At 55.1% G+C, this 13,464-nt stretch overlaps 1 protein-coding gene across 1 annotated transcript in view; it reads left to right on the forward strand.

The window, feature by feature from the left end:
- The window catches only part of LOC104641536 (ATP-sensitive inward rectifier potassium channel 12), a 30,783-nt gene extending 21,686 nt beyond the window's left edge, over positions 1–9,097 (forward strand). Inside the window, exon 2 of the mRNA XM_075767530.1 lies at positions 7,015–9,097. Within this exon, the coding sequence (XP_075623645.1) occupies positions 7,173–8,462 (1,290 nt within the window). The 5' untranslated portion in view covers positions 7,015–7,172 and the 3' untranslated portion in view covers positions 8,463–9,097. The remainder of the gene's footprint in view (positions 1–7,014) is intronic.
- The last annotated feature ends 4,367 nt before the right edge of the window (positions 9,098–13,464 follow it).

Below are 13,464 nucleotides of genomic sequence, written 5' to 3' on the forward strand. Positions count from 1 at the left end.
AGAGCGTAGATCCATGGGAAAACCCACCTTGGGAGTAATGGGATTTGGGAAAGGGACATTGATGGGAGCTGGGTAAGTGGGAGGTGCAGGATTAGTCCTGCCGCAGGCAAGCTGGGGCTGAACGGGGTCCAGATCCATCACCTTCTGCCTCTAACCCTAAGGTGCAGGAAGCAATCGCTCCGTGAGAGGGCTCTTAAAATAATTCATGCCTGTGCTACCCCAGGGATGCTGCCGAGCGCTGCCCTGGTGCTACCTGTGGCATGGGAGCCCCTCGATGCGGCAGCCCTCAGCTCATCTCCATCTGGTTGGTGATATAATCCGCTTGAAGACATTTGCCCTTTCAGTCCCCTTTTCCCTTTCTTCCCTTGGTGCTTTTTAGCAGCTGAGTGATCCCCCCCATGCTGGGGCTGGAGCAGGGTTGGTGCCTTCCCCCCCCCAAGAGCCTCTTGGCATGTGCTGGATGGGAACCCACCATCCTTGATGGGAGCCTGAGTCCCTCCAGAGGCCCCGGCAATGGCACAACGGAGGTGCAGGGCAGGCAGGAGCGCAGCTGGCTGATTTCGGCTCTGCCATCATCTGCCCGCAGCCCCATTGCTGGCATTTGGGATGGTTTGGGGCCAGCGCTGGAGCCCAGCACGTATCCAGATTTGGGAGCATGCAGGAGAGACCAGGGCCATGTGATGGAGGAGAGCGCACGTGGTGGGCACAGAGACACCCCAAGGTCATGCATCCAAAAACACCCTCTGGCCCACGCGGTCCAGGGACGGGGCTTTTCAGGAGGGAGGCACCCACTGCAGCCCAGGTGGAGAACGGGACTTGCCTGGGGACTTGCACATCCCACCGGCACCCCGGGCGCAGCCAGGCTAGGTGATATTTCAGTTCAACGCCCCAGACACCTCCAAGCCACGAGTCCCACCCGGGGGGGGCTCATCTTCACCCTCCAAAGACCCGACTGACCCCATAGCCAGCTCCCTCCGCCCAGCAGCAGACATCTCCATCACCCATGTCCCAGCCCCGCCGGTTCTGGGAGGCTCCTGGGACACCCCTGGTCGCTGTGGCAGGACATGGGAAGAGGGGACAGGGCATCGCCACCACAGAGCCTTCGTTTCTGGGACCGTGGGAGTGCCGGGAGCAGATCTCTGACGTCCTGCGGGACAAATCCTGCGGGGTGCGGGGTCCAGGGCATCAGCAGGCTGGGAAACCTCCCCTCCCCCTTGCTAAATCCCTTCTCCTGCACAGGACAGTAGGTTACGGAACTCGACCAGAGGTTGGATTTAAGGAGATTACAACTTCTCCCCCAGGATAATCTAGAAATTCAATTAAAACTCTCTGTCTCTCGCCCGGGCTGCAGCAGGGCCACGGGGCACCCTGCGCCCCGCAGCCATGGCCGGGGAGCGCTGGGGAGACCCCCCCGGGCACGTGCCAGGTAAGGGCTGACCCCCTCATCCCGGGGTCTGGCCAGAGCCCCCCTGATCGCAGGGGCGGCCGGGGCTCTGGCCCTTCCCGGGGCGATTTGCTGGGGTATTAACAGCCGTCCTCTGAGCCGGGGCAGCTGGGACTGGCTGCGGGGGGGCTGCGGGGGGGCTGTGGGGAAAGAGGTATGGGGGAAGGGGCTGCGGGTACCCCAGGTTTGGGTAAGGGTAGGGGCAGGGCAGTCTGGCTGCATCCCCTGGAGTTTTGGGGCACCCTTTGGCAGCCCCCAGTGCTGATTGTACCTGCTGAGGCCTTTGGCCCCCCCTTGCCCTCATCCTCACCCCCGGCCATGTCCTGCTGTCCAGCCGTACGGATGCGAGCGGACAGACAAATAACGGGTGTTTCCCAGGCGAGCGAGATGGGATTTCAGGACGCAGTGGGGCGGCGGGGCTGGCTGCGGGCTGGGGGGACTGTGGGTGCTGTGGTGTTTCCCGACCCCCCCCCATGCTGCAGCTGGGCAGGGGGGGGACATCACCCGGGAGTGGCGGGGGGGCAGCGGGGGCAGACATACGGCCCTGGGGTCCCGTCACCGTGGCTTGTGAGTGCTGGAGCGGGGCTGGGTGCTGGTGCTGCTGGGGCTGGAACGGGCACGGAGCGGGCTGGGCCGTGATGTTCAGCCCCCCCCCATCATGCCACGGAGTTGGGGACTAAACCTCCAAAGGGATCTTTCACAGGATCTCCTCTGATCCAGGACACATTTAGCAGGACTTTTGGGGTGCTTAAGCACAAGCCACCTGGTCCCAGGGGTGCTGAGTGCTGCACGTGGCTCCTTTTCTCCTCCCGTGTCCATGGTGGCACCTGCACGTGGCTCAGGGGGACAGGGATGTGCCAGCACCTCTCCAGGCACCCCGTCACCTCTGGTCTCCCCGCCAAGGGCCTTGCTTGTCCCCTGTGCCTCAGTTTCCCTCCTCTGTACGCTGTCAAGTCTTGCAGACAGTGATGTGTTGGCTGCTTACTGGTACTACGGGGGTGCTTGGGGGTGCAGGGGAGGGGTGCGTGCCCGTGGCTGTTTTCTACCCGTGTCCCTGTGAAAACAGAGCAGTATTTTCTCTTTAGGAATGCACTGTGTCTCTCGCCTGTCCTCCCTGGCAGCAGAGGGGAAGCAGGGGGTCATTTATCCTCTGGATTTGTCAGGGTCTGGTCCACCCTGTGTCGACCCTTAATTTATTGGAAGATCCCAAAGATGGGGTGTCAGAGGAAGGAGTTATTCAGGCAGCAGCACTCCCCCAGCACGGTGGGGACACGCTTGGTCAGGGGCCGGCTGCAAGCTCCCTGCTTTGCATCTCAGCTGGAGGAGCCCCCATCTCTGCTGCTACCCCCCCCCATTTTGTGGGTGCTCAGTGCTGGGTGACTCCATTGGGATGGGGTGTGCAGGAGCAGTTTGGGGACCCTCGGCTGTGCCGTCATGGCCGCAGCCCCATGCCAGGAGCAGAGCTCCCTCTTCTCCACTGACATTGCCATCCCGCTGCTGGGGCATGAAGGGCATCGCTGCAGGAGATAGCAACGTTATCTCCCAGCCCAGGGCAGGCAGCAGCACCGAGCGTGACCTCCTCATGCCGTCCCCTCTTGGACGGTCATCTCTCCTGCCAGGGGACCCGCGTGTCCCAGCTTGGCTCCTACAAGTCTCCACCCGGGTTGATCCCGCTCAAATGCAGCCCCGTTCCCCGCGTGCCTCCATAAGTCGGGAGAAAATCCAAAGCAGGGGGGGAATGGCAGCCTGGTCGCTGCCTCCCTGGCCCCAAAACACATCCCCTCCAGAGGTACAGGGAAAGGTGTGGTGATAAATCGCATCGACACATTCAGCCGGCTCTAACTAATGACCTCCCCGGCACTCGACACAGTTTCCCGGTGCGCTGGCTGTTCAGAATATTGTTATATTGTTGTAACATTTAACTCCCTTTTAAAAAAATAAATAAATAAAATTAGCCGTGCAGTTGGCAGATTGCTGGAGACACTTGGATTCTCTGCGGGAAACCGCTCCGCGGTGGGAGTTTGGTTGCTGCAGTTTAGTGGCAGGAGTCGTTGCCTCTAATGTCAGCTCGTTAGCTGGGGTAGTCCAAGGCGTCGCTGTGTTCAGAGCCGGCGGGGAGCTGTGGGCCGTTCCTTCCCGCTATTAATATTATGGGCCTGTTTTGTTTCCTACGTGTTAACGCTATTAGTGCTGCATAAGACGCGTGGCAGGAGCGGCAGGGGACGGTCCCGGTCCTGCCCGACACCCAGCACGGGTTTGTCTGTGCCGACGCTGGGGCCGGCAGTGGCATTAAGAGGCTCCAGGTATTAGGGGAAGTTTTGAGTTTGTTCCCAGGGGGTCAAATTGTGATGGTCAGGGGTGTGAAACTCCAGGGAAGGGGGCGGCGAGGGGGATGTGATCTCCCGTATCTCCTCTGCCTGCACCCTGGGCAGCTCTGGTTGTGGGCAGATGCCGGGGCGATGCTGGAGGGTGGCACTCACGACCCAAGGAAACGCCGGGTGACCACGGGGCCGGTGCCGGCAGCAGAGCCTGTCCAGCCCTGGGTTTCCACGCGTTCACACGAGCCCTCTCCCAGCCTGAGCCTCCCGCAGCAGCAGCGTGGGGCTCCAGCATTCAAATTAAAACCAAACCAGAAATTCAGCTTTCAGCGAACTCGAGAAAGCGTATTTCCAAACAAAACTGTGCTAAATAAAGTACGAGCCGCAGGCAGCCGCCTGCTCCGACAGATCCACGTTGCTCGCCTTTATTTAGCTGCCGGCTCCCCGTGCTGCCACGGCCGGCCTGGGGCCGGGGGGGGTTTGTCCCCCCAGGAGCTTTGGTGCTTTGGGGAGGACTCAGTTCCACAGCTGAATGAATGTGGGGTCCCAGGTGGGATGTGGGCTGTGTCACGAGAGCTGCCCCATCCCCAAAGTGGTGTCAGCCCCTTGGGTCTGTCCTGGCATCCCCCCGCAGCAGAGGGTTCCCCAACGTCCAGGGTGCTTGGACAGGGTGAGCCCTGAGTGGCAGGGGGGGGGGAGGGAGGGAGGGAGGAAGAGAGAAAGATAAGGGAGAGAGGGAGAAAGAGAGAAAGAGAGGGAGAAAGAGAGAGAGAGAGAAAGAAAGAAAGAAAGAGAAAGACAAAGAAATTAAGACATTAAGAAATTGAGAAATTGAGAAGGAAAGAAAGCAAGAAAGCAAGGAAGCAAGCAAGCAAGAAAGAAAGAAAGAAAAGAAAGAGAAAAATGAAGAGCAGGAAGGAAGGAAGAGAGAAAGGCAGAAACAGAGAAAGTGAGAAAGGAGGGAAGGAGGGAAGGGGGGAGGGGGAAGGTGGTGGTGACTGGGGAGCCCGAGGGTTCCCGGGAGCATCACCCCTGGGTGGGGGCAGCGCCGCTGCCTCCCCGGTCACCCGGGTACATCTCCCCTCCCAGCACAGTTAATCCAGACCCCTGCTAATCCTCTCGCAGGTCACTGGGAGCTCATTGCATTTTGTTCACTTCTCAAATGCATCTAGAATTAATTAAAAAAACCCAACAGTAAATTCATCCTGTGGCAAAAGCATTCGGCGTATTCCCCTGGGTGCGCCGGTGGGGTGATGGAGAAGCAGCCTTTTTTGTCTCCAAATGCTGAGCTCACATGAAAAAAAGAGGAGAGAAAGCCTTAATGAATGTAGCCAGTGTGGTCAGGAGGAAGACTCGGGACGGGTGACCAGGCTGGAGTTTGGCAGCGTGAGCCTGCAGCCGGTCTGACACGTCAGCTCTGCAAGGCCACTTTGGTCCCCTTTGATTTCCAGTGAGTATGGGGCTGTAAATATTAACGGTTTGCGCCTACTTTACTCTTCCCCATGGCTTTAAGGAGGGACAGGATCTTGTGCCAACTGCCCCAGCTGGATGCGAGCAATTGCTTGGTCTGCCAACACACCAACAAATAACTGTGGTGCTTGAAAAATTAGCTTTTTGGATAAAAAGTGGTTGTGCCTGGTTTGCAGCAGGTGGAAATATGCTATTTGGTGTATAAGATGGTGTCACACCTGGGTCTGTTTCCAGCACCTGGGAGGTTTGGGCAGGTTGTTAGTGCTCCTGCTTGTGGTGCTGGGACTCTGCGGAGATCCCCAAGTCCCAGGCTAGATTTGTGGCAAATTTCTGCACAAGGCAATCCACCGTATCGCTGCTAGCTGGGCTGATGCAGCCCCAGGCAGGCTGTGCCTGGCAATGCTTCCCGGCACTGGGCTGGCCCTGGCCACCGTGTAATGGAAAGGGTGTGCTCGTCCCAGTGTGTCCCTGGGCGCTAGAGCTGATTGCAGGAATCGACCGTATTGATCGGGCCAGCAGATCCGACACAGCACGTACAGCCTGGTGGGTTCGCCTGCACTTCGAGGCATGAGCCAGGCACCTCTGCGCTGAGGGGACGGTGTGTTGTGCGGGGCTCTGCACGTGCTCCCCCACCACACTGCGGCCCCATGCAGGTCTCATTGCCAGCAAGGTGGTTTGATCCCCAGTGACACATCCCATGTCGCTAAAGAATAGGATGAGCTGAGGCAGAGGGTGGTTTGGGGAGCGTTCCCGCAGTGCCATCTCTTTCGGGTGCTTGGGACGTGCCACGTGGCTTCTCTACAATCCCGACCCTCACCTGATGCAGCCCCACGTGCCATCGCAGATGGGCTGGGGGGGCCAGCAGCCTGGCAGGGTGCTGCTGGGTTCCGTCACCATGGGTCTCACCTGCACCAGGGAGCCCACCCAGCTTGGGCCACCTCTCCCATGTCCATGCCGCCTCTCTCCCAGGCAAAGCTGCATGTAGGTCCCTGACCCTGCAGCTGAGCCCTCCAGGAGAGATCAAAACAGCTCCCCATTCCCCAGCGGCAGTTGTTGCTTCATAAGACTTGGCCAGCAAAACCCATCTGTGACCGTAGATGGCTCGGTGTCCCAATGGATGCGTTGGGAAAGTTGCTCCTCGGAACATCTGCCCTCAGCGAGTGCCTTCCTGGGGCCTTCCTCATCTGGCTGCATGTTGGCCATGTCCTCTCCCATCCCCAGGCTGGGGGACGGAGGTTAAATCCACATCTCCCTGTGGTTTCCCTCAACCCCAGAAGAGCTGGTGCTCGGGAGGTCAGGCGAGCGCTGCTGCGATGTGCTGGGCAGCGATCCATCTGGCACGGGCAATGTGAACTGATGGAGCCGCTTTCAGGCGTACCTTTATTAATATCTCTGTGCTAAGGAGAGCAGCTTGGCCTCTCCGCTTTCCTCTCCAGCAGCCTGACCCCGCTCCAACAGCAGAACTCATGAGAAAAGCAAAGGGGAGAGACTCCAGTGCTACCCAAGGTTTTTCATCCACTGGTGTCATTGAAGGTCCCACAAATGCTTCATCGCCCCAGCAAGGTTTGCTCACTCTGTAGTACGAAAGAACAAACTCTAAGACCTTCTTCCTTCCTCACGTGTGGTTTTTGGGAACAGCCTAGGAGGGAGAGTAAGGGCAGTTGGGGGGGGGGTGTCTCACTCAACATGCACCCACCCACCCCATCAGACCCATGGCCAAGTACCTCCCTGAATCCTTTTGCCATGAGAGGTAACGGCTGTGTCTTTGTTTTCTCGTTGCAGAGCCTCTCACAGGATCCGTGTGGTGACGTGGCAGCCAAGACGTGGAAGCTTGGGACTTCTCTTCCACCACAACAGAATTTGGGGGGTGGGCAGGGGTGGGCCAGGGGGACGCTGGGAGTCGCAAGACCCTTCACCTTCACTGTGGGCTTGGCTCAGGGATGACTGCAGGCAGAGTCAACCCTTACAGCATCGTGTCCTCCGAGGAAGACGGGCTGAGGTTGACCACCATGCCAGGTATCAACGGCTTTGGCAATGGGAAAATCCATACCAGGAGAAAATGCAGGAACAGGTTTGTAAAGAAGAACGGTCAGTGCAACGTGGAGTTCACCAACATGGATGACAAGCCGCAGAGGTACATTGCAGACATGTTCACCACATGCGTTGACATCCGCTGGAGGTATATGCTCTTGCTCTTTTCCCTGGCATTTCTGGTGTCCTGGTTATTGTTTGGGCTGATTTTCTGGCTAATTGCACTCATTCATGGAGATCTAGAAAACCCGGGTGGAGATGATACCTTTAAGCCTTGTGTTCTGCAGGTCAATGGCTTTGTGGCTGCTTTTCTGTTCTCCATCGAGACCCAAACAACTATTGGTTATGGTTTCCGCTGTGTGACGGAGGAGTGCCCGCTCGCGGTCTTCATGGTGGTGGTTCAGTCCATCGTGGGGTGTATAATTGACTCTTTCATGATTGGTGCAATAATGGCAAAGATGGCCAGGCCCAAAAAACGGGCGCAGACATTACTTTTCAGCCATAATGCAGTAGTGGCAATGAGAGATGGAAAACTCTGCCTGATGTGGAGAGTTGGGAACCTCCGGAAAAGCCACATAGTAGAAGCCCATGTACGAGCTCAGCTAATTAAGCCCAGGATCACAGAAGAAGGGGAGTACATACCACTTGACCAAATAGATATCGACGTGGGGTTTGATAAAGGCTTGGACCGTATCTTCTTGGTGTCTCCCATCACCATTCTCCACGAGATCAATGAAGACAGCCCTTTGTTTGGGATCAGTCGCCAGGACTTGGAGACAGATGACTTTGAGATCGTGGTCATTCTGGAAGGCATGGTAGAAGCCACCGCTATGACAACACAAGCTCGGAGCTCCTACCTGGCCAGCGAGATCCTCTGGGGCCACCGCTTCGAGCCTGTCTTATTCGAGGAGAAAAACCAGTACAAAGTAGACTATTCCCACTTCCACAAAACCTACGAGGTCCCGTCCACTCCCCGTTGCAGCGCCAAGGACTTGGTGGAGAACAAATTTCTGCTGCCCAGCACCAACTCCTTCTGTTACGAGAACGAGCTGGCCTTCATGAGCCGCGACGAGGAAGAGGAAGATGATGACAGCCGGGGTTTGGAGGACCTTAGCCCCGACAACAGGCACGAGTTCGATAGGCTTCAAGCCACAATAGCGTTGGATCAGCGGTCGTACAGGAGGGAGTCGGAAATATGACTCTTGGTCCTTCCATTGACTTTTCCGAGGGTATTTTTTTTCCTCCTCTAATCTCTTCCCCTACAACCCGCTCAACTTATGCAGAACAATGCAAGTGCCATAGGAATGCTTGAGAAATTAGTATCGTTCATAGTTTTCAGTTTCATCGCAATAACCACTGAGCGGTCTGCAGGAGGGGACGGCGGCAGGCCATGGCGTCTCCTGCGCCCAGCGCCTGCAGTGGGGCCGATGGCTCTGGGGGGATGGACGGACGGATGGACGGAGAGAGAAGGGTCCATGGGGTGCAGGCGGGCGCTCGCCCCACACGGCCCCGCGGGGCTTTGCTCTCCCCGTGGGGAAAATGCCAGCGTTTTCTTGGAGCCGAGCACTGCGAGATCCAAAAAGAGGAAATATCAGGAAACAAGTCTTTCTTTCTCTCTTTCTTTTTTTTTTTTTCCTTTTATTTTTTAACTGAGCAGCAACAACAAAAAAATTGCTCCTTCCAGCAGGCGGTCTGATTCAGTTGCACAAGAACAACACTTGAAATAACATGCAACATTAACGTACTTCTTTTTAATTTTGGGAAAAAGTGGGGGGAGGGAGGTGAGAGTTTTTAAATTTTTTCACCGTACCGTTTGGGAGACTGTTTACCAAAATAATAATAATAACAATAATAATAATAATAATATTAAATCTGAAAGAAGTGATTCAGTATTTTTTAAAAATGAACAAGGGAATGAATAAGCCACCGGGGTCCTTTGAGGGGGTGACTTGCTGGGCAGATGCAAGAGCTAGAAGTCAAGAGTGCATTCAATTTTGGGGTGGTGGTTTTTTTCCCACTGGCATGGCTTTGTAGGCAGAAAACAGACATAAGTGGCTGCAGGTCTGTGGCAGAGAAAGCAAGTAGTGTAATTACTGGCAAAGTAGCTAATAAGAAAAAGGCAGACTGTGATAGAAAGAATCATTGTAAACACAGTAATTAGCCAATTTCTGGAAATATTGATCTTCAGGGTGGCAATTGGGTCTGGGGCATCAGCTGCTGAAGTGCTGGGTCTCCCCCAACATCTCCGATGGGGAATTCATAAGTTTCACCATACCTGGGATAAAATAGCAAAAAGCACAAAAAGGAGAGTGGAAAGCTCTCAGATTTGGGTATTTTCCCACTTTTCCAACCAATTTGGTATTTTCTCCCTTGAAAATTATTTCAGACATGGAAATCAATGTGAAAATCATCTTGTTGGGTTGCACTTTCTCTAGCACAGGAGCCGTCTCCGTGCCAGGCTGGGATTTATGAATTCCCCATTCACCGGAGAGTCCTGCTTCAGAGGCAGATGCTTTTCCAAAAACAACAGATGCCAGTCAAGAAAACCACCCCGTCTTGCGCTTCAACCCGTCCCCGCGTCCCAGCCTCAAGGTGGATCGTGCCTTAGAGATGCAAACTCATCCCGTGCCCTACCTCTCCTCCCCAGCACCCCGCTTGCATCCCTACCCTGGGGCAACGTCCCCTTCGCTCTGTCCCTGTGGCATCACCCGCATCCCACCGTCTGCTGCGTTGTAGGCTGGCCTTGATGGCACGCTGGTTTAGCTTTTGCTACGGCACAAGGCAAACCACCCGGCGCATGGGGAGCCCTTGCTCCTGCCCCGCTCCCTGCCTTTGCACAGAGGGAAGGAGCCGGGAAGATGCAGGCTGCAGGTCCCTTCAGCCCAGCTGTGCTGCTCATCGGTGCTCTGGGAGCCAAAATCTGGGTCCCTGCTCCCCGTGGCCGTGGGAAAGGCTTCGGTACCCACAGGCATCCCGCGCTGGGACGGAGCCGGCCGGTTTTGGCACGAAGTGTCCCAACCAGGCTGTCCCCAAAAGGGGAGGGACACGTAGGGACGTGTCATTGAGCTCCAGCCACGACATTTGTGTTTCTAAGGCAGCAAACGCAGAAACGCAGACGCCATCCCATCGTCAGTCCCTTTGCTCCCGGGGGGGATGGTTTTGCCACCCGCTTTTTGCCTCATAGCATCTGGGGGGATGGGAAGGATGGAGGGGAGGGCAGAGAGATTTTGTGTGCGCACTACTTATTTATTTTTTTTTAAAAAATGCTTTTAAGTGGTTTTAGGTTCTTTTGAATAAATAATAATCATAAAAAAGGTGCACATCTTGCTGCTGTAGGATTCTCAGAGGGTTAATTTCTTTATAAATATATATATATCACAGTAAATATTTGTATAAAAATGAAAAAGAAATAGAGATGTCTAAGTAAATTATTGCTTTTAAAGAAACTTCTATGATTGTACAGTGTTACCTGGGAGAATAGAATAATGTATACAGATGTATTTTTAAATTGCTGTGTAGGAGGATGTGAACTGGGCTGGGGAGTGCCTGTGGCCAGCATAGCAAGGGGGGGTTCGGACCCTCCCCGGCCCCCGTTCACGCACCCCCTTCCCCGAACCCCACTAGTGAGGATCTAGCTCTGGCGAGTTGTCGTATATATATATATATATACTGTATAGTCCTCGTCCTGGCCATGGACCACGCTGGTACATAGTGTATAAATATTATTTTTGCCTACCTGTGAGTGCTCTGAGCTACTGGGTTTTTTTCCTACCATCAGGGAGTGTTGGGAGGGCTGCCCAGCGGTACTTTTAATCACATGAATTGTCAAAGAAAGGGGGAGAAAAAAAGAAAAAAAAGGTGAAAAAAGTCAAAAAGTGGTGTTTGTTCGGCACTCGGGTTCCCTGGAGGGGCTGGAAAGGCACAGGGATGCTCTTGGGGTTTTGGTGTCGGTCATGGCAGGGATGGAGCGGGGTCTCAGCGGGAAGGGCGCTCGGAGCCGAGTGAGGGGACAGGTTGCCCCCTAAAACAGCTGCCAGCCATTTCCTCCGAGCTGAGGCCACTCCATCCGTGGAGTTAACTCCAGCGTTACACTTGATCCTTGGAAGATGGCGGGAGTCCGAGAAAGGGAAGAGCTGCTAATCCTCTTGGCCAGCATCCCGTAGGGATTGCCCTCGGCCGGGGTTCAGGGCAGCCTCCGGCAGCAGCCGCCCTGCCCGGGCACTGGGGGCCATACCTGCTGCTGCTCCCGCTTGGCTTCACCCCAAACAGCTGCACCAGTGAGAGCAGAAAGCGGCCACATCCCTGCGCCCCAAACCCACTGGCTGGAAGGAGCATCCTCTCCCCCCAAAAGGCGTGACATGTCCCCATTCGGCCGGGCAGTGGGTCCCCGGGGCTGGGAGCCGTCGGGACAAGCCTTAGCTTCTCATAACCGAATTTAGTGCACTTAGTCTTTTAGGGCTGGGACAATCACTTAGCGCTTAACCTTTCGCGATTCGGTGCCTGCTTGACCTTCAAACCTTTTGTAGGAGATGAATTCAGAGCCACCTTTTCTATCTTTAATAAGGCAGAACAAATACATTTATTTTTAAACCCTCCTGCTCTTTCCTTTCCTCTCGTGCTGACAACCAAAAGAGTCCCCCGTGTCCCCCCGCCATTTCTTGCACGCCAAAACGAGTGTGTGGCAGCCGGGTCTGGCCGGAGCACCGGACCCTGCTCTCCCACCCCCCCAATTCAGGGATGCTGCCACGGGGGGGTTGGCTCAGGGAAGGATCCAGCCGTGTCACGAGCGCAGAGGGGATGTGGGATGGTGCCCGACCCGATGCCACACGTCACCTCGCTGAGCCCCAGCTGTGCACATCTGTCCCGCTGCCCCCTCCTGGGGGCACCATCTTTCCTCCATCCCCCCCCCCCTCCAGAACACACCCCGGTGCTCCCCCAGGCTTGGCCCCGTGAGGTTTGGGGACCGAGACCCAGCACCAGTTCACACGGGCAGGTTGGCAACTGGGAGCACTGGTTTCCCAGGAGTAAAACACCGAGTCCGTTTGCTGGGGATCGATGGTGATGTGCAGCGATAGAGAAGCTGATGGATGCAATGAAAGTATCTGTACCTTTTCCACCTCCGGTGTTTCTCTGTCTCATTGCACATATATTTGAGATATATGTGACAATGTATATATATATTTGTAAAATGTATTTCAGATGACAAAACTGGCCAATTTTATGTTATTTTAAATATATTATATATATTATATATAAGAGTCTCCAAAAGATATAAATAGACTAGAGAAAATAATATAAATATGTAATAAATGTATTTTGATCTATTTAAAATATCTTGCGTCATGCTGTATATTTTAAAGATCATAGGGAAGTGTCTGCCTGCAGCAAATTTCAAACACGGTTTCGAGGCTGTCGGTTGCCACACATGTAGTATATACGTGCAGCAAACTTTGAGCAAGACTGGGGGCCAGCGGGACAAATACAGATTTATTTTTTTTTTAGGAGCCTTTTAGCAAATGTCCATCCTGCTGCCTCTAGGTAGGAGCAGAAACCCCAAATCTGAATTTTCCTCATTACCCTGCAGGAGAGGGTAATTTTTCCTCTCCGCTGGGGAAGGGGCTGCAGGGATGCTCTGTGGGATGAAGGGGCTGCAGGATGCCCCCCCTCCCCGCACAGCCCCGCATGTGAGTACCATTTGCTTTGCTGCGCTGCCCTGATGGGCTTTCGCCAGGGGAACGGATCACAGCAGCTCAGCCACGCGGGGAGCCCGGAGATCGGAAAACGTGTCTGGAGCCCAGGCAGAAAGAGCCCAGTCATCCGCGACTGACCCAACAAATCTTCTCGGAGCAACCTTGGTCGCCCTTGGGCTCCATGAGGATCTATTTCCTACGGGCATCGCCTCTTCCAAGGACCTCAGGGGACACCATGCCACGGCCAAGTGACAGTTTAAATGTCTTTAATGGTACGTCACGGCCGAAGGAAAGAAGAGCAAGTCCGTGGGATGCTGTTTATGGAGAGGTAAATGGCCTGGTGGACACGGAGCCCCTGGATCTGCCATCCTGGATTTTCCTCCTGGCTTTTGCACCTGGCTGCTGCAGGGAATGGGACTCGTGTACCAAGATAACCTGGAGAAATTATTCATCATCATTTCTCAGGCAGGTCACGGGTCTGAATCCGGGTCAGGCAACCAGCAACCAATAG

This window comes from Balearica regulorum, chromosome 15, assembly GCF_011004875.1.
Source record: "Balearica regulorum gibbericeps isolate bBalReg1 chromosome 15, bBalReg1.pri, whole genome shotgun sequence".
In the NCBI taxonomy this organism is placed as follows: Eukaryota; Metazoa; Chordata; class Aves; order Gruiformes; family Gruidae; genus Balearica; species Balearica regulorum.